The sequence below is a fragment of the Chiloscyllium punctatum genome, chromosome 8 (genome assembly GCF_047496795.1).
Source record: "Chiloscyllium punctatum isolate Juve2018m chromosome 8, sChiPun1.3, whole genome shotgun sequence".
NCBI classification, from domain to species: Eukaryota; Metazoa; Chordata; class Chondrichthyes; order Orectolobiformes; family Hemiscylliidae; genus Chiloscyllium; species Chiloscyllium punctatum.
Window position 1 is genome coordinate 72,487,553 of NC_092746.1, and position 27,859 is coordinate 72,515,411.

Below are 27,859 nucleotides of genomic sequence, written 5' to 3' on the forward strand. Positions count from 1 at the left end.
GGGGAACTTTTGCATCTTTCTTCTCCAAGGGAGGGAACATCAGAGATAGGGAGGTACAATTCCTATCATTCCATGCAGTCTCATCCTGATACATTTCATGCCCTTCCTGCCTCGCTTCCACCTGAGCAGAAAGGGAACCACCTGGGCCACTGGCCTACTGGAGGCACATGCATAGCAATTGCTCTTATTCAGACTTTTTACAGTATACTTTGCCCATTCAACCCAGGCATTTGCATCCCCGTATCCAGTTTCTATTTCGATGGTCTGTTTCAAGTCCTTTACCTCTATAAATTTTACTACTTTAGGATCAGCGGGAGGGGTGAAAGGTTGTATCTTATTACCCAGTATTTCTACCCGTTTTCCCTGTCCTGCACTAATTCGGAAACAACAGCCCAAGAAATCCTTCCCATTTGTTTTCATTTCTATCCCAAATGTTTCATTTAATTGTATCTCATAGGTGCCACCCCCCCCCCCCCCCCCCCCCGGATTGTTTCGTGCCATGTGGTTTTCCTTATTGTCAGGTATATTGGGTTACACGTTTTATCAGGACAATTGCGAGCTGGTCGGAAGGGGCCCGGTGTACTGTGACAAGAACATTATACCAAGTACCGTCCCCAAGGCCATCCCCATAGGACTTAAGATGTATCTCAGAGCTGCGGTACTGTCTCTGATTATCTACATCCCCACAATTTACTAAACTGCATACATCAGCGTCTATTACTTGTGAATTATCAGATTCAGGAACCGTTAATAATACATATGAAAATGATATTTGACTAAATCCCAATACTAAGAGGGCTAGCATCATAACTCTAAGCATTCCCAGTATTCTAAACATCATGCTGAAGCACAAAACGACTTAATATACAATCTTACAGAAATAATCCCGCGCTCGCGTCGCCACTGTATAATTAGTTACTCAAAGTCTCTTTAGTCTGAGTTTCAGCGGATCTTGCATTGATTCGGCTGTCCAGACTTCTTCCTCCACGGGAGGGTCCACTGGCCCTTTGATCCGAGTGTAGTGAGTCCAGCCTTTCTCTGCCGTCCTTATTGCCGTTTCGGTAGTCAAAAGAGCCTGGTACAGCCCTTCCCAGTCCGGCTGCAATTTAGTCTCTTTCCATGATTTTACTAAGATCCAATCGCCCAGCTGGATGGGATGAACGGTGAATTCAAGGGGTGGAGTCTGTGCCAATAAACCCTGTTTCCTGAGGAAAGACAAAAAGGAGGACAAGCCCAGTATATACTTCGTTAAAAACAAATCTTTAGTTTCGGGAATTGGCAATTCTCCATACGTTCCCAAGTAAGGTAATCCAAATAAGATTTCGTAGGGGGATAGTCCCAAGTCTTTCCTTGGGGCTGTTCGTACTCGCAAGAGAACTATAGGTAAACATTTGGTCCAAGGGAGTCTGGTTTCTATTATTAATTTAGAGAGCTGTCGTTTGAGTGTTTGGTTCATTCTCTCACCCCTTCCCGATGATGGCGGGTGCCATGGAGGATGGAACTCCCAGGAAATTCCCAACCCTTTCATTACCCCCTGTAACAGTTTAGAGGTAAAGTGAGTTCCGTGATCGGAATCAATATGGTTCACGAGCCCATATCGGGGAATTATGTGCTCCAGTATTGTTTTAGACACTCCACTCGCAGTGGCAGTAGCTAGGTGGTATGCCTCAACCCAACCAGATAAATGATCTACTATGACCAGCATATATTTTAGTCTCCCTACCCTGGGGAGTTCAGTATAATCTACTTGTGTACTCTGGAAAGGTCTCAATCCTGGGTCTCTTCCTCCCGGGGTCTGTTTTCTCAAGACTTTCTTATTTACCTTTCTGCACATGATACATCCCTCACATATTTGTTTAGCAATTGTATATATTCCTTTACATCCATATTCCCTAAGAACTAAATCACACATTGCTTGTACTCCCCAATGGCTGCCTTGGTGTAGGACAGCCATAATGTCTCGCATCATCATTTTGTTTAACATTCTCCTTCCATCAGGTAACCTCTAATGCCCGTCCGCTGTTTTTACAGCCCCTAAATCTCTCAATTCATTTTCTTCGCTTTCAGTAAATATAGGAGCTTCCCTAGGACCTGGGACAGTAGGTATTAGGGAATGAATCACCACTTCTTGTGGGTTCAGGGCGGCTTCCCTAGCCACTTCATCGGCTAATCTATTTCCCCTAACTTCTGGTTCATTTCCTTTCTGATGACCATTTACATGCACTACTGCTATTTCTCAGGGGAGTAATAGGGATTCTAAGACCCGTTTAATCAATTCTTCATGTACTAATTCCTCCCCCCGGCTATTGATCAGCCCTCGTTCCTGCCATACCTTGCCGAAAGTGTGCACAACACCAAATGCATATTTAGAGTCAGTGTATACTGTTCCCTCTTTATTTTCTAATGCCCTAAGGGCTCTTTCCAATGCATAGAGTTTGCAAGTCTGAGCTGACCACCCATTTGGCAACCTTCCTGCCTCCACCACACTACCGTTTGTCCAGTCTACGACTGCATACCCATTATGTCTTTTCCCTTCAGTCACCCGGGATGATCCGTCTATAAAAAGTCTCGCCCCTGCATGAAGTGGAACATCTCTCAGGTCCATGCGGACCTTAGTTTGGTATTCTATAATGTCAAAGCAGTCGTGCCCTGGATTCTGAGGAGAGTCTTCTTCCCCTTTCCAAAGAAAGGCAGCTGGATTTAAACAATTGTCCGTGACCAACACTAGATCATCCTTTTCTATTAATATTGCCTCATATTTTAGAATCCGCGAGTCTGTCAACCATCGCCCAGCTTTTTGGTTTAGGGTCGTTCTCACTTGGTGTGGAGTGCTTACTATTAGGGCTCCCCCAAATGTAAGCTTTCTGCTTTCCTCTACCAACAGTGCAGTGGCAGCCACAGCCTGCACACACTCAGGCCATCCCCGGGATACTGGATCCAATAGCTTCGAAAGATATTCTACTGGTTGTCTCATTCCTCCCCACCTCTGGGTTAATACTCCCAAAGCCGCTCCCTTATCCATGGTAGCAAAGAGGTGGAAAGGTTTATCTAGGGAAGGTAAGGCTAACACGGGGGCATGGATCAGATCTCTTTTGAGTTTCTCAACTAGTTCTTTTTCCTCATCATCCCAACTTAGACATTTTGGTTCCCCCTCTAATAGTTTGAGATATAATTTCTTAGTCTTCTGTGCATAGGAATCAATCCACAATCTGCAATAACCTGTGAGACCCAAAAATTTGCGTAACTCCCATTTAGTGCTGGGCAGCGGCATCCCCACTATTCCCTCTATCCGTTCCGGGTTTATCTTTCGCTTTCCCTCACTAACTAAATGTCCCAAGTATTTCACGTCTTGCACAACATATTGTAGTTTGTTTTTAGATACTCGCAGTCCCTGCTGACCCAGGAAATTCAATAATTTGTTAGTGGCTTCTACTACTCTTTCTCTTCTTTTTCCTGTTACTAAGAGGTCATCTACATACTGCAACAGGGTAGTCCCCTTGGGACTGCTAAATTTCTCCAATATTTGTTCTAACTTCTGTCCAAATAAATCCAGGGATTCCGTAAACCCCTGGGGGAGCACAGTCCACCGGTATTGCTGTTTCCGTCCTGTCTTAGGGTTTTCCCACTCAAAGGCAAACAAATTCCTACCTTCCTCTGCCAAGGGACAAGCCCAAAGGCATCCTTTAAATCTATCACACTAAATCATTTGTGGTCATGAGGGATCTTACTTAATAACGTATAGGGGTTTGGCACCACTGGGTGCCTGATCTGTACTGTTCGATTTAATGTTCTCAAATCCTGCCCCAATTGATAAGTTCCATCGGATTTCCGCACTGGTAGTATTGGGGTATTATAAGGAGACATACATGGCTCCAACAGTCCATCTCTAATCAGTCCTTCAATTACTGGCTGCAGTCCTCATTTACCTTCTATGGAAATGGGATATTGTCGCTCACAGACAACGTCCCCTTTCCTTTTTTTAAAATTTACTTCAAGGGGAGGGATCTGTAGTTTTCCACGATTCCCTTCCCTAGCCCATACAATAGGGTCTATCTCTCTCTCCACATCCTCTGCCAACATTGCCATTTGTACAACTAATTCTTTTTCCTGAATTCCAATCCCCAGTTCTAAGAGGATAATTAAGTCTCTCCCTAGTAAGTTACTTCCTATATCAGGGAACTACAACAATTCCCCTGTGACCCTATCCTTAGGACCTTCTATCATCATGGGTTCAAATACTGGAACAGTAAAGCCTTCCCCTTTTACCCCCAAAACAGTAATTGACCGTGTCGACATTTCTACTTTCTTTGGTTTAAAATTCAGCGATGAACGTGCTGCCCCTGTATCTACTAGGAAGACTACCTCTTCCCTACAGGGTCCCACCTTCAGGTTTATCAAGGGTTCCTGGTGGGCCCCCGAGGGCAGGAACCCCTGACACCCCTATTCTTCATCAAAATTCATAAGCGGAATTGCCTTCTCTTCCCCTTTCAGAGCAGGACACTCCCGCTTAAAGTGCCCTATCTTTCCGCAATAATAGCATCCTGCCTGTGGAGACCTCCAGCTCTCTGCCCCTGTCGCTCGAACCCTCTATCAAATGCTTCCCCTTCCTCTCTGTCCTACATGCTGCCACCTGCCGCTCCGATTGTTCACTATTGGTTCCATTCTTTTCTTAACTACCTCATCAACCGTAGCTACCATCATTTTCACCTTTTGTTTTTGTCTGTCATCCTCTCTCTTTACAAACACTTTCTGTGCCTCTCTTAATGGCTTTTCACTCCACCCTTCTATCTGCTGTATCTTTCTCTGTATGTCTGGCCATGCCTTTGTCACAAAATGTACTTTCAAAAGACCCTGTGCCACTGGGTCCTCAGGGTTCATTCCAGAATATCTCCGCATTGAGTCTCTTAATCTTTGAAAAAAAGCTGAAGGAGTCTCATCTTTCTCCTGTCTAACTTGAAAGGCTTTAGTTAAATCCTGTGACTTCGGAACTGCCTCTCTTATTCCTTTTAGAATCAGGTCTTTCAACTCCCTCATTTCTTCTCTCTGCTCCGGGTTTTGATCTTCCCACTGGGGGTCTCTGAGGGGAAACTTCGTCTCTCCCTGTCCAGCATCCCCATCTCCAATCGGGTGTTCCCTGTCCCATATTTTAATGGCTCCTCCCCGTATAAGGCCCCTTTCCTCCCCAGTAAATAGTATATTCAAAATAGACATTAACTCAGCCCTCGTACACAGACTGGGCCCCAAACATTGATCAATTTGTTCAGACAACCCTACCAGATCCTCAACCAGGACCTTCATTTCTTTTTTAAATGTTCTGACCTCCCCACTGCTGAGGGGGCACTTACAAACCCAATCTCTTTGTCCCCTATTGGTACCTCCCGAAAGGGATAAGTCATTACGTTCTTCCCCTTTTTCTTTTTTAAAGAAATATTGCTAGCTCCCCATAACTTCAAACATCAATTCATCAATTCATGCTTGACTAACTTTAAAGCCTGTTCCAAACTTGTAAATATATTTATATATTTACGTTCATTTATTCAGTATTTGATATTTAAAATGTAAAATGCATACAGTTCCCAATTTTGAAATCCACTGTAATCACTCAGTTTTAGTCTCTTAATTTAAATCCAAAATTAGTTTTCTTAAGTAGTCCTGACCAATCATTGCTCAATTACAATACTAAAGGTCGTGAAATAATCAGAGCTGCCTTAAAAGAATTTGTCTATTCTAGTTAAAAAAAACTTCTAATGCATGAACAATGGCCGAATCCAAGGTTACAGATATTAACCATAGAATTTTGTTTTTACTACAAGCTAATGTTGAACTGAAACTTCAACTGTCCTCCATAAATCGCTTTTATGTAAAGATAAAAGAGATTAGTTAGAAACTGATAGTAAGGCAGTCATGACCTGTAAGAAGAACTGGAGTTATCATTCTTTTTTTTCATAATCTCTGTAGAATCCTTAACCTTAAAAGAAATCATGTTAAGTTTCCATAATAAAAATCAGATTCAAAACAGTCCTGGAACTCAAGCTCCAGGGAATAAAACACAAACATTCAATCGCCAACAAACAAATGTGCATTCAAACCAAATCACAAAGGGTTAAACTTTCTACCAGCTGTACAGCTCTTTTCATTCTCTCTCTCTCTCTTACTCATTGACAAATAAATTCAGATATTTACAAACCCAGTCTTTGTCCGACCTGTATTTTGGCCAGAAGAGGCGGGACGAAGAATGGATTCCTTAGTCCATACGAAGCAACAATATTTAATCATCTTTTTCCCTTGTACAAGTATTATTTTGCCAATTCCACAACCTCCTGCCCAATGGACTTTCTGGAGGTATGTTGTAAGGGACCCCGCCTCCATTTCCATTGCCTTTTCCTTCTTTTGTTTTCCCGGAGGCTTTTTCCTTACCCACGGCACAACCCATATTGAGTTCCTTCGTTAGTCCCTTATTAACTACTAAAACTCAATCCCGGCCACCAAGGCAATACTTAAAAGTCAATTTTCTTACCTTGGTCTGTGCACAGAGTTGCCTGGCCCCTTTGTGCCGTATTTTCTATCGAGCTCCTATCACTGTCTGATTCAGATGTCTCTCTTGTGGGATTCGTACCAGTCGCCCAAGGGAGCGGACCAAACCGGGACACGAGACCGCTCCTCAATGGGGAACGGGACGCGTCTTCCCAGTGTCCAGGGCCAGCCACTGGCCCCTGGCGACGGAAGAACATCCCGGACAGCCCCCAATTGTGAGAAACAAAGCTCACTCACTTCAATAATTTCAGTCCGAGACAAGATCTGAATCAGTAGTGTCATTTATTTTACACTTGCAAGTGGGTGTGATGTCCAGTGTCTATAAGGCAGAGGACATACACACCAAATTCAATTCATACTCAATATTTATATAATTTGGTTTCTTTTGTTTTACATTGCTCCTCCCTTGCTTACATCCTCCACTTCCCTAAGACCGGCACCCATTACCCCTGTTTATCTCTTGCCTTATCCGGCCTTGTCTGTGACAAAATGCTTATTTCTGGCCTCACAAGGCTGTTTGACCTCATCCCGCTATAGGTCATTGTTGGGCATATTCTTTCTTCATCATTATCTACCCTCTCCATCTGTGCCTTTCCCGAGGCTGTTCTGATCCCTATGACCCTTTTAATTGGGGTTTGTTCCTCTGTCTCTGTAAAAGTGGGAAACAGATGTTTATACCTACTGTTTGTACAGGCGTATCTAGCTTAACTTCATCCACTCACAACATCTTATCTACTTGCCCGTAATGTCTACCATTGTTTTGCAGTCACATTTCATTCTGAGATACAATTTTAGCTAATACAAAAACAATTATATATTTCCTCCACATCGTTTCCATTCTTGTGGACTCAGCTCTTGGCTAAAACAATTACACACTGGTGTGAGTTCATTTACTTTGTAAAATGGAATTGCAGAATTGCAGAAGTAACATTAATTTACCTATATCCCACAAACCGAAACTGCAACCCATTCTAAAAGATGAATAAATTAACAGCAATCTACGTTTGTTCAATATGTCATTTCAGTTGCATGACACTGATCTTTTGCTACAAATTCTGTATCTTCTGCTCCTGCTACCTGCTCCACAGCTACCTGATGAAGGAGCAGTGCTCCGAAAGCTAGTGCTTCCAAATAAACCTGTTGGACTATAACCTGGTATTATGTGATTTTTAATTTTGTCCACCCCAGTCCAACACCAGCTCTTCCACAAGTAGGAATATATTCACTAGACGTTAGAAGAATGAGAGGAATCTCATAAATACCTATAAAATTTCAACAAGGTTGATGCAGGATGGATAGTTTCAATGACCAGGAGTACAGAATCAGGGGCTGCAGTCTCAGTACAAGGGGGTAGTCCCTTTAGGACACAGATGAGTAGGAATTTCTTCATAGAGAGAGTGCTGAGTTTGTGGAGTTTTCTGCCACAGGAAAATGTTGAGTCCAAAATATTGAAGCCTTTCAAGAAAGATGTAGGTCTAGTTTTTAAGATGAAAGAAATTGAAGAACATGGCGAGAAAGCAGGAATTGGCTATGAAGTTGGATGATGAACCATGATCATATTGAATGGCCAACTCCTGCTCCTATATTCTGTTTCTGTGGCAGGAAAAATAGAGGAGCTAGATATTATTTAAATAAAAGAATTTGGAGTTTTCTTTTATGAATCAAGTTCAGTGTAATAGGGAAGGCAAATGTAACTTTGGCTTTTATTTCAAAGGGAATGAACATAAAAAGTATGGTGGTTTTGCTAATAGTACACAAGGCACTAGTCCAACCACAACTGGAGTACTGAACATTTCTGGGCCCCTTACTTAAGGAAAGATGAGCTGGCATTGGAGGCATCCCAGAGAAGATTCACAAGATTGATACCAGGTCTGGAGGAACTATCTTATTAGGAGAGGTTAAGTAGATTGGACCCGTATTCATTGGAGTTTAGAATTATGAGAATTGACCTTATTGCAAGATACAAGATTCTTAGCAGTAGATATGAAAAGGTTGATCCCCCTTGGGGGACAGTCAAGGATCATAGGGCATAGTCTCAGAATAAGGGGCCTCGTATTTGGAAAGAGATAAACTTAGAAACATAGAAAGTAGATGCAGGAGTAGACCATTTGGTCCTTTGGGCCTGCACCACCATTCAATATGGTGATGCAATTTTAGCATCCCACTACCACTTTCTCTCCATGTCGCTTGATCCCTTTCATCGCAAGCTCCTTCTGGAATATGTCTGACAAACTAGCTCCAACAGCTTTCTGTGGTAGAGAATTCCACAGGGTTCACAACTCTGAATGAAGAAATTCTTCCTCATCTCAGTCCTGAATGGCTTACCCCTTATTCTTAGACTGTGACCCCTAGTTCTGGACTTCCCCAACACTGTGAACATTCTTCCTGCAGCTAGCCTGTCCAGTCCTATCATGATTTTGTATGTTTCTATCAGATCTCCCCTCACTGCCATTCTTCTAAATTCTAGTGAGTACAAGCCTAGTTGATCCAGTCTTTCTTCATATGTTAGTCCTGCCAACCCGGGAATCAGTCTGGTGAACCTCAATAGCAAGGAGATTTCTTTTCTCAGAATCAGGGGAATTCTTTACTATAGAGGGCTGTCAAGGCTGGTTTGTTAAGTATATTCAAAGCTGAGATAGATTTTTAATGAGTAGGAGAATTCGGGCTTTTGGAGAAAAGGCAAGAAAATAGAGATGAGATCAGCCAAGATCTCACTGAATGGGGAGCAGACTCGATCAGCTGAATGACCTACTGCTCCTATGGCTTATGGTGTAGACTTGTACCCAGGAATAGTTAATGATTCACCACTGCCCTTCTGCCACCATTTCTATTTGGTATAAGCTGTGCATTAACATACATGCACTTTAATCATGATTTAAATTTTGTCTTACTCTGAGCTCATCTAAAAACTTACTATTTCCTACCTTAATGTTAGTTACCTCCCAGAATTTTGTACACTTGGTATTCATTGAGCTTTCCTATAAGCATCTTAAAACTACTCTGTTCCCTTTACTCCACCATGGGTGGCTGTGCCTTCAGCTATCTAGAGCTCAGTGCCTGAAATCTGAGTTCAGTTAATACAACCATAAGAAATAGAAACCGGAGAATGCCATTCAGCCCCTTAGCCTGCTCTATATTCAATAGGATCATTATTGATCTGATCCTTGATTTCTCTACTGATCAAGAATCTATCTATCTCAATGTTAAATATACACAAGGACTGTTCCCTCTCAACTCTCTGTGACAAATAATTACAAAAATTCTCAATGACCTGAAAGAAGAAGTTTCTCCTCCTCTGTTTTAATTGGTATCTCTTTATTCTGAGATGATGTCCTCTCATCTTAGTTCTCCCATGAGGCAAAAATCCTCTCAGCATTTACCCTGCCAAGAACCTTGGGGCGGCACAGTGGCTTAGTGGTTAGCACTGCTGCCTCACAGCACCAGGGTCTCAGGTTCAATTCTGGCCCTGGGCACATGTCTGTGTGGAGTTTGCACGTTCTCCTTATGTCTGTGCGGGTTTCCTCCGGGAGCTCCGGTTTCCTCCCACATTCCAAAGATATGCGGGTCAGGTGAATTGGCCATGCTAAATTGCCCATGGTGTTAGGTGCATTAGTCAGAGGGAAATGGGTCTGGGTGGGTTACTGTTCGGAGGGTTGGTGTGGACTTGTTGGGCCGAAGGGCCTGTTTCCATACTGGAGGGAATCTAATCTAATCCCAAAAGTTTCATTGAGATCACCTCTCATGCTTCTAAGCTCCAGTGCGTAGATTCCTCAACAGTTTAGAGAATGTGTTGCTGGAAAAGCACAGCAAGTCAGGCAGCATCTGGGGAGCAGGAGAATCGATGTTTTGAGCCAGAGCCATTCATCAGGAAGGGCCTGACCTGCTGTGCCTTTCCAACAACACATTCTCGACTCTGCATCTCCAGCATCTGCAGATCTCAATTTCTCCCAACCAGTTTAGCCTTTGCTTATAAAACGATCCTGGGAATCATCTTAGTGAACCTTCTCTGTATTGTCTCTAACAAAATATCATTCCATAAAGGGACCAAAATTGCTTCTCCAGATGTGGTTTACCAGAATCTTGTACAGTTGCAGAGTGACTTCCCTACTGTTATACTCCACGCCCCTTGAAATAAGGGCCAACCTTCCTGATCACCACCTGCACCTCTGTGCTGGCTTTCTGTGTTTCTTACACTGGTACTTCCAAATCCCTTTGTTTTGCAGTTTTTACTACATTTAAATAAAACTGTTCTTCTATCCAAAATGAACAATTTCTTATTATCCCACATTATACTCCATTTGCCAACTTTTTATCCACTTAGGCTATTAGGATCTCTCTGCAAACCATTTCCTGATGAAGGGCTTTTGCCCGAAAGATTGATTTTCCTGCTCCTCGGATGCTGCCTGATCTGCTGTGCTTTTCCAGCACCACTCTAATCTAAACTTTGGTTTCCAGAATCCGCAGTCCTCACTTTCGCCTGACTCTGTAAACTGTTTGAATGCTCCTTATAATTTGCATTTGCACTGACTTTTTGTGGCATCTGTAAATTTGGTTACAGTACATTTGCTTCGATCCTCCAAGTTGTGATCCCAGTACTGAACTCTGTGGAACCATATTGCCAAGTTGGGCAATCTTAAAAAAAACATTCCCACTCACTGCTTACCGATAATTTTCCGTCTATGCCAATATACTACCTCCAACACTCTTATGACATTTTGTTGAACGCCTTTAAATCTGAAATATAACTCGTGTCAGTAATGATGACAGTAACAGCTGCCATCAATTGTCAAAACCTTCAGGGAAGGAATTCTGCCTATTGTTACCCATACTGGCCTCCACATCAATGTGGTTGGCTCTTAACTGCCCGCTGAAACCGCCTGCAAGCTGCTCAATTCAGACATGCCCATAACCTGTGAAAGAGTAATTTACAATAAACCAGATGATGCTGTAAACTGTCAGTAATTTGTAGATTTCCAACTTCTGCGTAGTTCATGCCATTAAATGTGTAAACTGCCTTTCTCCTGATGCCCGGGACATTTTATTTGCGGAAGAAAAATGTTGATAAACGTTGGCCGGTATTGGTGCAGTACGCGTGTGTAGAAGGGCAAGTAGAGGATCGCGATGTATGGGGCGGGGGCGGGACTATCCACTGAGGGTGGGCCTCGCATTGTGACATCATATAGTCAGACATGGGTAGAGTGACGATTAGCCAATGAGAGCTGCAGAGTTGAGTGTAGCCAGTCTGTCGCCGCAGTCGGAGGATTGGTCGCGCGAAAAGCACCATCCACTGTCTCAGTGAGAAAGGCAGATTGTATCCCACTGGCTCCAGAAAGGGAAAAACTGTATGCCACTGCTGCTGAGGAGACATAGCGTAGCTTATTGCTTCAGTGAGAAAGAAATACTATCTCACTGGAGGGACATATTGTATCCAACTGCCATTGAGGGGAGGGGGCATAGTGTAGCTCACTTCCTCAGTGAGAAGGACATACTGTATCTCTTTACCTCTGAGGGGTATACTGTATCCTATGCCTCTGAGAGAGGAATATACTGAATCCCACTTCCTCCGTGAGGGACATAGCCCACTGATCAGTGAAAGGAACATCGCGTAGTACATACTCTGTGAGGATATACTTTATCCCACTGCTTCAGTAAGAGGGATATTGTCCCGTTACCTCAGCGAGAGGGACATGGTATATTCTGCTGCCTCTCCGAGAGGACATTATCTCACTGCTTCAGTGTGAGGCTTACTGTCTCTCTGTCTGAGAGGGGGCACTGCCTCAGTCAGAGGCCAGCGACCCGCGGATTCGCTGAGAAGATCACCGTTCTGCTGCCACAGTTCTGCTCCATTTCCACCAGATCTTCCCTGCTGTCACAGTTTCCTAATCTGCCGAAGTTCGCTGGTGCAGACGGGGAGAACGAGGAGGAAGATGCTGCCATTGCTGGAGGCTGGCACCTCTCTGATAGAAAATGCCGTGGAAAGAGTGGTGGAGGGCAGCTTGACATCCACTGTGTTGGTCACTTCAGCTTTTATCTTGAGTGTGGCGTATTTCTCTAAAATGACTTTAAAACAGACCGAAAATCAGAAGGGTGTGGTATGTATGGTTTTTTAAAAATGTCCTTTTTATTCTTGCTTTTACATTTTGAAAATATCCATTCGGAACAATTAATGGGCATGAAAAAAATGCTGACAAGTTTATTTAATGTCACTTTTTTAACCCAAGTTATTTCGTGCGTGAGCTAGTGTTCGATCAGAATTACAGCAATTCGTTAATTTTTTTCTAATGCGATCAAAATTAGAATCAAAATTCAAAATGTTTAATTGTAAAATAAAAGGTTTGTTTTGAATGCATCTGCTATGTTTGAATTAGTCCACTAGTAGCCAGCTATGATGTAATGGTTTCCTTCAGGGTGGACTGTTCGCCGAAACTCTGTTGATGCCCATTGCCAAAGTCAGCGTAGAGTTCCACGATTCCTGCTTTGTAGTTTGCCTTTAATAAAAATATAAGGCAAATTGTTTTGTCGTAAGCCCACTTAAAACGAAGAGGGGCAAAATTAGTGTTCGGAGAACTTCATGCAGTTGATGCATCAAAATGAAACTTCTAAAATAAATGAACAATTATAATAGACAACACATTAAAATATTACTGAGAAGATTTGCTGCTCTAGAAAATCTAAGAACACCACTCTTGGGTGTCATTGATTAAAATGGGGGAGATTTACATTTGGTCTTTGCTCATGAGAAGGTAAGATATTTCCTGAAGTGATTGCTAGTGAGGAGCAATGTTATAAACTTTTTAACTGGAACTTAAAACTAGGTATCAAAAACAAAAACAACAGAAGTGTATTCCACCACAACCTATAAGCCCCTGGCCTGGCACATCTCTATACTACTATTGTAATTATGAAACTGAGTGCCCGAATCTTCTTCAATAATGTGTGTGGAGGAGCAACACCAGACCTATCTGAGAATTAGATTGGAACCTGGTGAAGTTTTGATGAAGGACAACGTGCATGCTCAAGAGCAGGAGCAGATGTTGTACACAGTCAAGTGATCCTGTAAATGACAGTTCGGATTAAAACTTTGCTGTTCTACCACAATAGTTGTGAGCAATTAAAGGACCAAAAGGAGGAAGACAGGGAACCTCCAAATGCATCACAATCCTCAATGACACTTAAACCCAGCCCATGAATGCAAACAACAAGGATAAAGCATTCACAACCATTTTCAACCAGAAAGCCTTGATTGGATGATCTATCTCAAGTCTGTTTTATGGTCTCCACTGTCACAGACTTTAGTAAACTTGATTCACACCATGTGATGCCAACAAACAACTGATCACACTGGAAATATTAAAGGCTACAAATTCTGATAAAATCCAAAATTCTGGCTGCTCCAGAAGAAGAATGCTCCTATCCAAACTGTCCCAGAATAGCTGCAGCACTGCGTCCAACTGAGAAAGTGGGAAGCTATTCAGCGATGTCTCTTCCACAAAAAGTAGGACAAATCCAACGAGACTAATTACCATTAGTGCGTTCTTGCTTTTCAGCACAACAATGGAAGATGTTGGTCACAGAGGGAGTTGCAATGTGATTCCTAACAGAGAATATGGTTCACTTTTTGGATTAAAAATATATTGTTAGCCTAATGGAGGATGTAAAATGTGTCAGATGGACATATCATTAAAGGCAAGACTTGAAGTTGATAAGGCTATTAAAATGATAATTAGAGTGCTATGCAGTGTTAATCTCCACATGATTGCAAGGATAGTGAGGCTTTCCAAAAGGTACAAGTAGGATAGTCCTTATTATGAACAATACAAATGAAAAGACTTGAAAATTGCAAAGTATTCATTCAAAGCATGCTGATTGTAGGGTGATATAATATTAAATGATTTTATCTTATGATCATTGTCCTACTTATGGGGAGATTATTTTCAGTTGTTGAAGGGCATTTATTAGAAAATTAAATACAATTATTTTATGTGTGGTAAGTACTATTTGTCTTCATTTGTGAGATTGTGGAATTCACCCACGCGTTATTGGTTGAGGTTGAAACTGCTAATGTTGAAGGTGCAATTGGGTCACTAGGTGTAGCAACAGAATGAGTAAATGTGACTAGAATTATGTGCTTAGATGGTAGATAGATATTAATTTGGGACTGATTGCACAAATGAACTATTTCATGTTCTATCAATCCATTGTTTTTGATTACTATTTTATAACTTATAATAAGATTTTGCTTTTTTTTTCAGAAATACCCACCTTATATTTATTCCAGTATTCCATTTCTTGGACATGCAATTGCCTTTGGAAGAAGTCCAATTGAATTCTTAGAAAATGCATACTGTAAGGTTAGTGCTAATTTCCCTACATTGTAGCACACAAGCTTAGCTTTGAAGCTTCTAAATGTACCAAAAATAGGAGTTGAAATGGATACATAAAATAAAACTTGATGCACTGATAGTGTGGTAGTCACCATTTTGAAATGTGAAAGAACAGCACCAGTAATTCATTTATTCTTGCACCAGTCTTTTTATTTCTGCAGTACAATTAATGAGCAATTTACCAAAGTCAGCTTCACACTTCATTCTTTTTGCCAGGTGTTGTAATAATGTTCCCATGAATGGTCTGTAGAGTGTGAGCATATCCTAAAACGCTTAAAACCCATGTTTAATTCATGCATTGCCTACTTGACCCCATGTGCTTACATGTAATATGAATAAACGTGCATTTCTAAGCAGAAAGGTTGGACTAGACTCCTAATACATATGGCATTTCTTTGCAAAAAGAGGGAAGTTGACTTAAATGCCATGATCCATGATATATTTGTATTCCTTACTTCTTTCCTCCACCCCGAGAACTGGGCATAATATCGTTAATTGTGCATACGGTTCCAGTTCCTTCCATTGCATGGTTTTTGTTATTACTAAAGTAGAGCAAAATTTTTATTAACTAGCACCTATGGGACCAGGAGTGTGCCGGTTCACCAAATATTCTGGTTAATCAATGTAAAAACACATACTAAGCAATACATCGGATATACACATCACTATTATACTTTACTTACAGTATAAATCACTTAAGTAATAATGCACATTTGTCTTAAATAAAACTTACAGGCAAAGAGCCTTCTTACACCCTCAATTGACTACTCTGACGTCGCAATAATACAGTAAACTTCTGGTATTTTAGATATATAAATTTTGCTGGTTCATTGAGTGTGCTGGTTTATAAGGTGCTGGCTAAAATAAAGTTTTCTGTAAATAGTTTAAATCCTTCCATAGAATATTGGATTTTGAAATGAAGATTGCACTATGGGTCTAGGTGGGGAGATGGAATGTGGAAGAAAGGTCTCTACCTATCAAACTCTTTATGCCAAATATTATTTGCAGTTTGAATTGTGTACTCCTTTAAAACTATTAAAACTTTTAATGAGAAATGCAAATTTCCAAAGATATAGCACAACAAACTTGTTTACATTGTAAGACCAGATGATAATCTAGTATTTATATTTACATTATTAATTCCGATTTCAAGGATGAAATTCTTTTGCTGTGGACTTCCAGTGGACTGAAAGCATTCGCAAAACTGTTATTCCTAAATTTATTTTTGTAATGTTCCTGTTATCCATCTTTATGTTTAGTTAATATATAACTGTGTCTACTTCACATATTTGCCTTTCTACTGAATAGGATTTATACTAATTGCTTACATCATTTGAAGTTTAGCTGTCATATTCTTTAAGGCTGCTTTTCTAATACATTTCTACAGAGACCAAGTTAAAGCTTTTTGTCTTTTACTCAACTGGACTAGGATGGTGGAGAATAAGAATGATAATTTTTATCACATAACAATAAAGTGTTGATAGGTTGGGCCTTATCTTGGTCATGCAGTAAGAACAGTTGATGGCTAACCCTATCTCTCAAACCAGGCTCTGATTGGTCAGGGTGTTGCTGTGGGAATGTAGCAGAGATTGGCAGACTCCATGACTCCTTTCATCCCAATGAGAAAGCTTCAACAAATCTATGAATTGTCTTTGCCTATGCAAACAGGGTTCTGTGTTTTAAAATGTGTAACTTCTAGCATGTGCAATTCCATCACTTTGGGAGCACAATTAACACTCTTAAATTGGTTTCTGTTGTAATTCTTAGCACAGTCAATTTTATTAAATAAATGTTCAACAGTGGAATCATGTGTATTGTTGGACATTGTCAACCATCTTCTGCAGAATACAATGATTGTCACACTGCCCACCACTAATGATCAATGGGATGTGTAGTTTGATATGATCTGCCAGTAACTGGGCCATGCAACTGACATACCTGGCATCAAACTGGCATTGCAACTCATGTATCGGATTACTAAGTTGTGAGAAAGGAAACTTTTTTTGCTTGATGGCAATATCCTTAATGGAGAAAAGCACTTGAGTTTGGTTGCAAAGTAGTAGCCTGGGACAACTGGCTTCACTGCCCTTCAAAGTTTTGAGATGTACTCCTTCAAATGCTGCCTTAATGTCAAGGGCAGTCAGTCTCAGCTTGTTTCTGGAAATCAGCTCTTTTGTTCACGTTTGGACAAAGGCTGTAATGTAATTTGGAACTGAGTACTTGGCTAAACATTGCTGTGCATGTTATTGGTGAGAAATCTCCCACTGACAGCACTGTCGATGACCCCTTCCATCAGTTTGTATAAACTACAACTAATGGTCTGATTCCAGGCTGTGCTTCTTGTAATTGTTTCTGTCATTGATATCCATACATGGCAGCAATGTCCGGACACTTTTATTCTTTGTAAGTTATTCCTGTAGATATTTCTGAAGTTATGTATAAAGTTAAAAATGTGGAATTAATTCTGAAATATTACACAAGATGAGATTGACTTGTAATGAGACACCCTGGTGCTGCCATTCTTAATTATTACCTTTCAAGGTTGTGCCCAAGCTAATACAATTTGTTTTTGCCAAGTATTCCATGCACTCTGAATTTATTAATCATATTTCTGTACAAATGGATAGTATATGTTTAGGTAATCCTGTTGGTTTTGTGTAGTCTAATCCCACTAACCAACATTGTAACTTTAGATCCACATAAAATCCATCTGTCGTGCCTGGTTTCATCCAGTTAATTTGGTACTGATCCCATGGAATGCTGTCAGCTATTCATAGTTCACCTGGGTAATGGCTAATGCTGGCAGTTGTCAAGCAGATTGCAACATTGTCAAGTTGCACCAGATTTGAAAATTTAACACATCAGTGTGTTGTGTTGTAAACATTAGATGCAGTTTTAAATTGCATCTTCTGAATTTTTAGAAGTTGCTGTTTTAAAATAAGATGAATGTGAACAAACAGAGTTGGAAAACCAGGTTTATATTTAATTGGAGTGCATGCAGACAATTATTAAACTGCAATTACGAGAATGTGTTATTTTGAAGATAGAGTAATGTGAATTAATTTGGTTATTTATTTTTATAGCATTTCTTAATCCATATCACTCTTTTTGTTTTTGAACAGTATGGTCCAGTGTTTAGTTTTACAATGGTTGGAAAGACATTTACCTATTTGCTGGGGAGTGACCAGGCAGCTTTGCTCTTCAACAGTAAAAACGAAGACTTGAATGCTGAGGATGTTTACTCCAGGCTGACAACACCAGTGTTTGGCAAAGGAGTTGCTTATGATGTCCCAAACCCTGTGCGTATGTTCGAATGTTGTATAGCAAATATGTTGCAAGTAACATGCTAGAATCTCAAGCCCACCTTGTAACTAATTTATTCATTTGTTTTGTATAGTCTTGCTTTGCTTTTGAGATAATGCTTGTTGCCAGTTTAGTTGTGGTAGTCCATGAGCATCACTTTCCGCATGGTTTCAGTAATTGTTGAATATGAAACCAGTCTCATTAAAAAGGTAATTAAATTATGAGTGTGAATTGAAGATAGTTGTAGGTTACAGGAAGATATCAATGGGTTGGTCAGATGGGCAGACCAGTGGAGATGGTATTTTACTCTGATAAGTGTGAAGTGATGTACTTGTGGAAAAAGAAACAGGATGAGGAAGTATTTAATGTTGACAGGACACTGGGTAGCTTAGAGGAACAGTAGAGGATTATTCACATATCCCTGAAGTCAGCAGAGCACATGAATAGGATAGTTAAGAAGGCATATAGGACACTTGCTCAGTGCAGACTTGATGGGGCAAAAGGCCTTCTCGGCTCTGTATGAATCTATGAATTACACCAAACTGAAACTTCTTTTTCCCCAGTTTCCTGCAGAACAATTAATTCTTGTGACAAAAGAGATCCTAGACTTCGGTCATATTTATAGTCACATAAACAAGATGCTAGAATAAATAGAAATTGCAGGATAGAAAACAGCAAGTCTGACAGTGACATTGAACAGAAAGCAAAGTTAATGTTTTGCGTCCAGTGACCCTTCTTCAAAATTGATTGTAGCTAGGAAATGTTGCATAAGCTAAGGAAGGGATTGGGGTAGGGGGAAGGAGTAAACAATTGGTGGAGATGGAGCCCAGTGGAGAAGAAAACAATTGGGCAGACAAAGGAAGGTCCTCGGATGCTGCCTCATCTGCTGTGTTTTTCCAGCACCACTCTAATCTAGATTCAAAGATAAAGGTCAACCTGGGAGAATGAATAGCTGCGAATGGGTGACATTAGTTGCTGACAATGGGACAATGACCTGGTCCCACAAACAACCCTACTGCCTGGAATTTTGCTGTACCAAATAGCAAACAGCAACTGACTTGCAATCGCAGAGATGTAGAGATTTTTATACACCCTGTTCAGAGACGCTATAACTTTTTAAGCTGATGGGACTTGAATCCAAGCCTTCTAGCTCAGAGGTGAGGACACTACCATTGTGCCACAACAGTTCCCATCCCAGAGATGTATACTTCAGCAATTCACAAAGCTTATATTTCAGTCATGTTCTAAAGATGGGTAGTTCAGCTGCTAATAGCCCATCTTGGTTGTCCAATTGGAAGGTCATTAAGCTAACAGCATAGCTTTGTCTTATCCAGAAACTAGGTGAAAAGGTATTTGTAAAAGCATGAGCAGCCATTTTAAATAATGGGTTTTGAGGTTTCTCTTTACCGAAATATGACTGGAGGAGATGACTCATCTTCAAGCCATTCATGTCAGTTTGGTTTGGAACATCCATAAAATGGGGTTCAGAAACTTCTGGATATATGATCATAGCATCAGCTATTTTGAGTCAAGCAAGGTTGTTTGTTTTTAAAAGAATCAAGTAAACACAGAAATAAAAATGTAAATAGTTTTCTTTGAGATTTCTTTTCATTCCTTCTGGCCATGACATTAGGATTCTAATAACTGATCATTCAAATGTGCTTGATCACTGCTAAACATACTCGGAAACAGCCACTGCATATAGGAAATACTTCCAAATCTTTTGGTTCATGCATGCCTACCTTCCATTTCAAGTTAATTCCCTGAGTTGCAGTTTTGCAGAACTTGTATGTAACATCATCTCTGTCAGATCTATGTTATCATCCTTTGTGTCAGCATCAAAACATTAATGTCATACTTTATTTGATGATGTTTCTCAGCTGACTTGATATTCCAGTAATAGCCAGACTCTATCTCCAATGATTCTCAGCTCAGTCAATTTATTTCGAATGACATTGCTTGGACTTTCATCAGGAAAATGGTAGAAATTATTAACTTGCAAAAGATATCACTTTTATAGTTATTAATTTTGCTAACCGGGTGATCATTGAAGATGGAAGTCACATGACACCAGGTCATAGTCCACCAGGTTTATATAAAATCACAGGCTTTTGGAGCACTGCACCTTTGTCCCTTCACTGGTATGACATGTGACTTCTGACTTTGTCGTCCCTAGTCGACACATCCACGTCGCCATTTAAGACGCTTCTGATAAAAGGTGGTGGAAGCTGAAAGCCTAACTAATCCATCAGCCTGTCTGCTTCTATTTTCATTTTATTTGAAAACATTATTAAATCTTTAATGGGATGTAATACACTGTGGAAATAGGCATTGTGATTTTGATATAATTCATGTTGTTTGTGTCTTGATCCTGATGTCTGATTTGAGAGCCAAGTTTTTCCTCCTCTTCAGTTACTTCAGTGCTTGCTAGCCAAAACTAAATGAAATTATGGGAATCTCACAGTGTCACAGCCTTTTATTCTATGCTAACTTTTCAAGAGAGCTGTCATGTTTTGTCCGACATGCCTTTTTGTCCATAAGCCTACAAGTTCCTCATCCTGAAGTAGTTATACATTTCCTTTTAAAATCATGTAAAAGCTCCCACCACCTTTACAAGTCTTCCTGATTTAGAATCCTGCTGTTGAGTGAAAACATTTCATCTTGTTTCCCTCTAAATCCTAAAATGAGTTTGAACCCATGGCCTCAGATATTGGTCTCCTATATTACTTATAATAATACTGTATTTTTTTCCTCTATCTACTCTGTTAAAAACCTTGAAAACCATTATTAAGTTATCCCTTACCTTCATCTGTTCCAAGGAACAGGGTCCTAATTTTTCCAAATGCTGTTCGTGTCTGAAGTCCCTGATCTCTTGCAACATTCTGATAAACACTAATCTTTGTCATTTCTAAAGCTTTTTTACATCTTTCCTGAATTTTGTTACTTAGGATTGTCACAATATTTCACATCAGGTAACTATTGCTATGTGCCTTTGGTATCATTAAACATAAGAAAGAGATGATGGGAATGAGAAGGTCTTGGCAAGCTTGGCTAATTCAGCAGTGAAGGTTCATTCGATTGATCCTGAGTATAAAGGGATTATCTTATGAGGAGAGGTTGAGTAGCATGGACCCATACTCATTGAAATTTAGAAGGCTGAGAGGAGACCACATTGAAGGAAAAAACAAGATTCTTAGAGGGCTTGTCAGGATAGATGTGGAAAGGTTTTTCCCCTTCTGGGTGAACCGAGAACCCGAGTTTAATCTCAAAGTAAGGGATTGCACATTTAAGACAGAGTTGAGGAGGAAGTTCTTCTACAGAATTCTTGACTGCACAGGGCAATCTCACTGAGGCTAACAGTTTGCTCATGTGGGATGTGCCGGAGGTGCTGTGGCTCGGATGGCATTCTGTTTTACCAGGATGGTTTAAGAGCAGAGGCACCTGAGGACAGGGTAAATGAAGTATTACTCTGCCATTACCTTCACATGGGAGTGGCCAGCAGTTTATCCAAAATAGGAAATGTTTAAACTTTGAGGCAAAACAAATTCCCCTCACAGTGTTTAAGAAGAAGCTGTTCCAAGTTTAGAGGATAATTTCTTTATAGCATTGACTTCTTTTCGTAAATGAAAGTTGCTCTGATATTCCTTCATCAGTTTATTGTTGTTACTTTCTTGTCTTACAAGATATTCTTGGAACAAAAGAAGATGCTCAAAACTGGTCTGAACATTGCTCAATTTAAACAGTACATCTCTCTGATCGAAGGGGAAACCCATGAGTATTTTAAACGCTGGGGTGATAGTGGAGTTAAAAGTAAGTATTCAGATATTTCATCCTCATAATTGTGCACAAAGTGCCAAATTGTTAATTTTGACCAGTGAAGTTATTTAGCAATTTTGATTAAAATTTGAAGGCCATGTGTATGTTCTAAAATCTATGCAATTATCAGCACATAACTTGTCTGATACTGAAAGAAACCCATGTGTAATTTCACAGGTCACTGAGCAAATATAATACTGAGCATAGCAAACTTTGAAGATCCCATTTTATTGCTAGGTCTGTACTTCATTTGATGATCTTACTCATTTGGCATAGTCATACAGCATGACAACAGACCCTTCAGTCCAACTCGTCCATGTCGATCTTATCCTAAACTAAACTAGTTCTATTTGCCTGTGTTTGGCCCACATCCCTCTAAATCTTTCCTATCCATGTACATATCCAAATGTCTTATTGATGTTGTAATTGTACCCACCTCTACCACTTCATCTGGCACCTCATTCCATACATGTACCATCCTCTGTGTGAAAAAGTTACCTTTCAGGTCCATTTTAAAATTTTCCCTTCTCGTCTTAAACCCATACCCTCTAGTTTTGGAGTCCCCTACCCTTGGAACAAGACCTTATCTATTCCCAACTTGGCTAATGCCTATTTAAATCAAGCAATATGAATCTTGATGCAAAGCTAAATTGTTCTTGGCTGTGGCTATTTCAGAAGTTTCCTCCTAGCATGCCAGATTCTGGTATCCTAATTTATGCCTTATGATTGTACACTTGGATGAGATATTAACAAAGGACAAAAAGCCAGTAAAACATGTGAACGATCTTCAATGTTTTTGGGTTTTGTGGCACAGTTGGCAATGTTCCTACTTCTCCAGCGGGTTCCAGGTTCATGTCCCATTTGCCTCTGAGGTGTCATAATCTGTTTGAACAGGTTGACTTAAAATACCTTTAAATATGTTCCATACTCTTTCCTGACTATTTAAAATTGAGTATCACACCTGAGAAAACAAAGAAACAAGGTTTTATTTCACTTCTGAACCTAAATATTGCTAACCTCTTGAGTGAATTTATCAATCTCAATTCAAGAGCAGTTCAACTTGGACCTCACCTCCTATTCATTGAAGACTAAACACACATTTTGCCATTTAAGTGACATTGATTCACTTCAGCAGCAGAATAGTATGCATTATGTATTGAGCATGATCCTTTTACAATAACATACCAACCAATTTTACATATGTAATACCATGGAATACCTACCAGTTTAGAACATAGTGCTTAATGCTTGTTGCTGACAAATGGGTGCAATTTTTTTTTAGGCTGTAGTCATGAATGGTTAACATAGGCAACAAGCTCTGACATTAATTAAATCTTGAAAGAGACTTTTAAAAATTCATCCAGAAAATCTGACCATCCTACCTTTTTATGTTTTGCACAGAAAGGCACACTCTGATTTTTGTTTTGCCATAATTTCCTCCACAATGATTTCCTGCCAGAGCTGAAAATGTGTTGCTGGAAAAGCGCAGCAAGTCAGGCAGCATCCAAGGAGCAGGAGAATCAACGTTTCGGGCATCAGCCCTTCTTCAGGACTCATGCCCGAAACGTCGATTCTCCTGCTCCTTGGATGCTGCCTGACTTGCTGCGCTTTTCCAGCAACACATTTTCAGCTCTGATCTCCAGCATCTGCAGTCCTCACTTTCTCCACAATGATTTCCTGCCAGCCGAGAAACTTGAACTGTTTTGAAGCTTGACAGACTAGCAGCCACAAAAAGCAAACATAAACATTCTGATTAATTATTGAATTGTTTGGTTGGATATCATCATGTAATTTGATTACAAATTCACAGGAACAAAATGGTTACTACTTAACAGAATGTCTGTTCCTATGCCAATATAGCTGGTGTATTTGAAACATTGTAAGATTAGTAGAAATAGTCTGTGATGGGCCATAGCCATCTCTCACCATGAGAGAAAATTATTGTGTACGGGAATCGCCTCCTTAAAGTTCAGTAATTTAATATTGTTTTATTTTACTGCCATTAATAAAGTAGGTCACTCAACTTATTAAAAGTTGACTTTTCCAGTCTTGAAGACCCTCTTGTGACCCAGTCCCTATTTTCATCCTCTAGTCTTACTTTTACTGTCCCTGGTCCATTGCTAGTACTTTTCACTTGTATCTCCTGCTCTACCTGTGACTTGCCTTAGCGTCAGTATATCTTCTCCTAACTCCTTTTTAAAAATGAATTCATGGGATGTGGGTGTCACTGGCTGGGCCAGCATTTATTGCCCTTGATAAGATGTTGGTGAGCTGCTGCCTTGATTTGCTACAACCCATATGGTGACGGGAGACTCACAATGATTAGATTAGATTAGGTTAGATTAGATTCCCTACATGTGTTAGGGAATGAACTCCAGGATTTTGACCCAACAGCACTGAAAGAATGATAATATATTTCCATGTTAGGATGGTGAGTGGCTTCAAGGGGACCTTGCAAGTGTTGATGTTCCATGTAACTGCTGTCCTTGTCTCGATATTAGCAGTTTTGGGTTTGGAAGGTACTGTCTAAGGAGCCTCTTTCCACCTTCCTCTTACTCATATCCATTGCCAATGCTACTTTAGCTGCTGTTTTAATTCCATTACATTCTGCACTTGCAATGAATTCGTGATCTCCATCTAGTTCCAGACATTGGGCAGTACTATACAAACAGTCCTGGGACTTCACTAGCTACCTGCAATACCAACCTTTGCCACAAGATGGAATCTTATCGAAAACAATCGTGACTGCAATTTAATATTATTTACATTTTTATTGCTTTTTTTATTTTTGTTTATTCTAAAGATTATTTTGCTAATGAATGTCAGTGTCTAAAATGTGCAGCATTTCCAAAAGTAGCTCTGTATTCCTTTTATGTTTATTAATTTATTTTGTTTGCAAGTTATATCAGTGAGCAATGCTCAGTACTCATGATATTCTTTCATGGGATATTCTTTCATGTCATTATCAAGACTATTATTCATCTCTAATTGTCCTTGAACAGAGTAGCTTAGTCAGCCCTTTCACTGGTCATTTAAGAGTCTTTGTGAGTCTGGTGTCATATGTAGGCCAGACCATGTGAGGATGACACATTCCCTCGAAGATATTAGAGAACCAGAAGAGTTTTATGAAAATTGATGATAGTTTCACGGCAGCAATACTGAGACAAACTTTAAATTTTGCATCTTAATAAATGGATTTAAAATCCACCAATTCCTGTGATGAGATTTGAACACCTGTCCCCAATGTACTAATCTGGATGAATACAATCAGGATTGGTAGTCCACTGACACAATGCCAAGTTTGGTTTCTCTGGGCAAGAAATGTCCTAACTCAACTTTTACATAAGATCCCATAGAAATCAACATTTCATTTAAAGTTGTGGTTCTCAGGACCAGGGGCACACTTTAAATGAGGATTTGTTCAAAGCCAAAGGGGTATGAATCTGCAAGCATGGGGTGAGATGTGGAGATGGATATTGCTTTTTAAAGTGTTGAATTTAGCGCACTTGATGTTTTTATGGTGAGAGCTGGCAAACTGTTGATTGTAATGATTAAAATTTCAGGCTTTTAGGATTCCAAATACCTCCAAGTAAGGATTTTGATTAGCTTTCGTTATGGGAAATGTTACATCCAAAAGATCCAAATGTGCTTGTATTAATACCAGTGTATTATTTCCTAGCATAAAATGTTAGAACTTAAAACACATTTCTTATTTAAAGACACTCTTATTTGCTCTCTCATTTTATTTTGTAGATTTATTTGAGGCTTTGTCAGAGCTGATCATTTTAACAGCTAGCAGTTGCTTACATGGGAAAGAGATACGAAACCTGCTGAATGAACAGATTGCACAGCTCTATGCTGACCTCGATGGTGGATTTACCCATGCTGCCTGGCTTCTTCCTGGTTGGTTACCTCTTCCCAGTTTTAGGTAATGAATAGGAGGCAAAGTGGCAAAGCATGATCCCTTAACCAAATAATAATTGTTTAGAAAAAGTTAAATGAGAATTCCCATGTTTAAAACTGTAATATTGTGTGTGTCTTAGGTTTACTATGTATACTTCCTTGTGAATCTTCTGTAGCATTTCTTATCAAATTATTACACTGTTCTAAAAGAACAAAAACAAAATACACTTCAGAATATAATCTGTTAGGCTAGTACATAGTGCTTATATACCAGCTTATTTTTTTGGGTGGGGGGGGGGGTGGGGTGCTGCTGCCGCCAGCCTGAGGAGCTAGTCCCTGGTAAGCAGAAAATACCTTTATGAAATTTGTACCAAAGGAGGAAGAGGAAATACCAAGTTCTAAAATGGCATGTCATTTGGCTGAATGCAGCTTGAGATATTCTTGATTAGTCGGATTTATGCAAATTGATTTTGCATCATGTTTTCGATTAATGTTTTCTTGCTGGCAGATGTGTACTTTTGTCATCTTATTAAGTTTTGTAAAAGTTTTGTATACATTTTTTTATTTTAAATCATCAAAACATTCCTGTCTTTCTGAATAGGCGGAGGGACAGAGCGCATCGAGAAATCAAGAATATCTTCTTTAAGGTAATCCAGAAACGCAGGGGTTCAAGTGAGAAGGAGAATGACATATTGCAGACCTTATTGGAGGCCACCTACAAGTGAGTGTTATGGCCAAGTATGGAAGGATGAATAAATTCTTCTTTTTCCATTCTTGTAGTTGGAATAACAAAGTTTGAATTTTTAAAAAGGTGGTGCTTTCCAAATCAGTATTGCTGTGTTTATCAATCACTTTGGTTCTTCTCTGTTAAAAAACAGTGCATCTGTTTTTATGCTGTGTGTGCAATAGTCTATAAGGATAATAATCTTTCAACAGGTAATTGGATATGTCGTGGAGAAAGAATTTGCATTGGTCTAGAAAAGCAGTTGGTTAAATGACTGTATATGTTGGAGATCTGAAGCAAAAACAGAAATTGCTCAAGAAACTCAGCAGGTCTGATTGCATCAGTGGGGAGAAAGCATTGTTAATGCTTTTAAGTCCGGTGACTGTTCATTAGAACAGTCCTGATTAAGAGTCATCTGACTGGAAATGTTAACTCTACTTTCTCCCTACAGATGTTGTCAGATCTGCTGAGTTTCTCCAGCAATTCCTGTTTTTGTATTAGAAGTTATTAATTAGCTCTTATAAAGAGCAGGCATGATGTTGTGAATAGACTCTTCTGTTCGCTGTAACTATGTGGAAAGCAGCAACCTTGCACCCACTACAACCTAATTATGTTGAGTACATTCTGAGGGACTTTTGTTTAAGAGCAGCCTCCTAGTCTGCTCCTTCCAGCTAAGGAAAATATGTTATACATTTCATTTGTTTCCTGCTGAATCATTGCAATTTACTTTGTTGTATGTTTTCCAGGGATGGTACCCCTCTAACTGATGATGAAATTGCAGGCTTGCTTATTGGCCTGCTGTTGGCAGGGCAACATACATCCTCCACCACTAGTGCCTGGATGGGATTTTTCTTGGCTAAAGACAAAGAGCTTCAGGAACGTTGCTATGCAGAGCAGAAAACTGTGTGTGGAGAGGATTTGCCACCACTACACTATGATCAGGTACATGCATGACCTGATCTGTGAAATGCAGAAAGATTTGTAAGCAATGACTGTTTAGCAGATGAAAGGTTAAATACACATTGTACAACTGCCTCTGTGCATTTATGCTTGCATTTTAACATAACAGATCTCTCTTGGATTATTGTAGTTTTGTCTGGGGAAATGAACATCATACATAGGTGGATCCACAACATCTGATTTTCTACCCATTTTTAAATGGAAAGAATGCTCATATTACTTGAGTGTCCCCAAA

General features: G+C 40.0%; 1 protein-coding gene across 2 annotated transcripts in view; it reads left to right on the forward strand.

Moving 5' to 3' along the window:
• The window catches only part of cyp51 (cytochrome P450, family 51), a 40,960-nt gene that overhangs the window by 8,127 nt on the left and 4,974 nt on the right, over nucleotides 1–27,859 (forward strand). The window contains exons 2-8 of one of the 2 annotated variants that reach the window (XM_072575791.1): nucleotides 12,391–12,626; nucleotides 14,787–14,885; nucleotides 18,041–18,217; nucleotides 21,905–22,031; nucleotides 25,791–25,965; nucleotides 26,542–26,661; nucleotides 27,411–27,606. In XM_072575791.1, the coding sequence (XP_072431892.1) occupies nucleotides 12,391–12,626; nucleotides 14,787–14,885; nucleotides 18,041–18,217; nucleotides 21,905–22,031; nucleotides 25,791–25,965; nucleotides 26,542–26,661; nucleotides 27,411–27,606 (1,130 nt within the window). The remainder of the gene's footprint in view (nucleotides 1–12,390; nucleotides 12,627–14,786; nucleotides 14,886–18,040; nucleotides 18,218–21,904; nucleotides 22,032–25,790; nucleotides 25,966–26,541; nucleotides 26,662–27,410; nucleotides 27,607–27,859) is intronic. The other variant, XM_072575792.1, reaches the window with a different exon arrangement.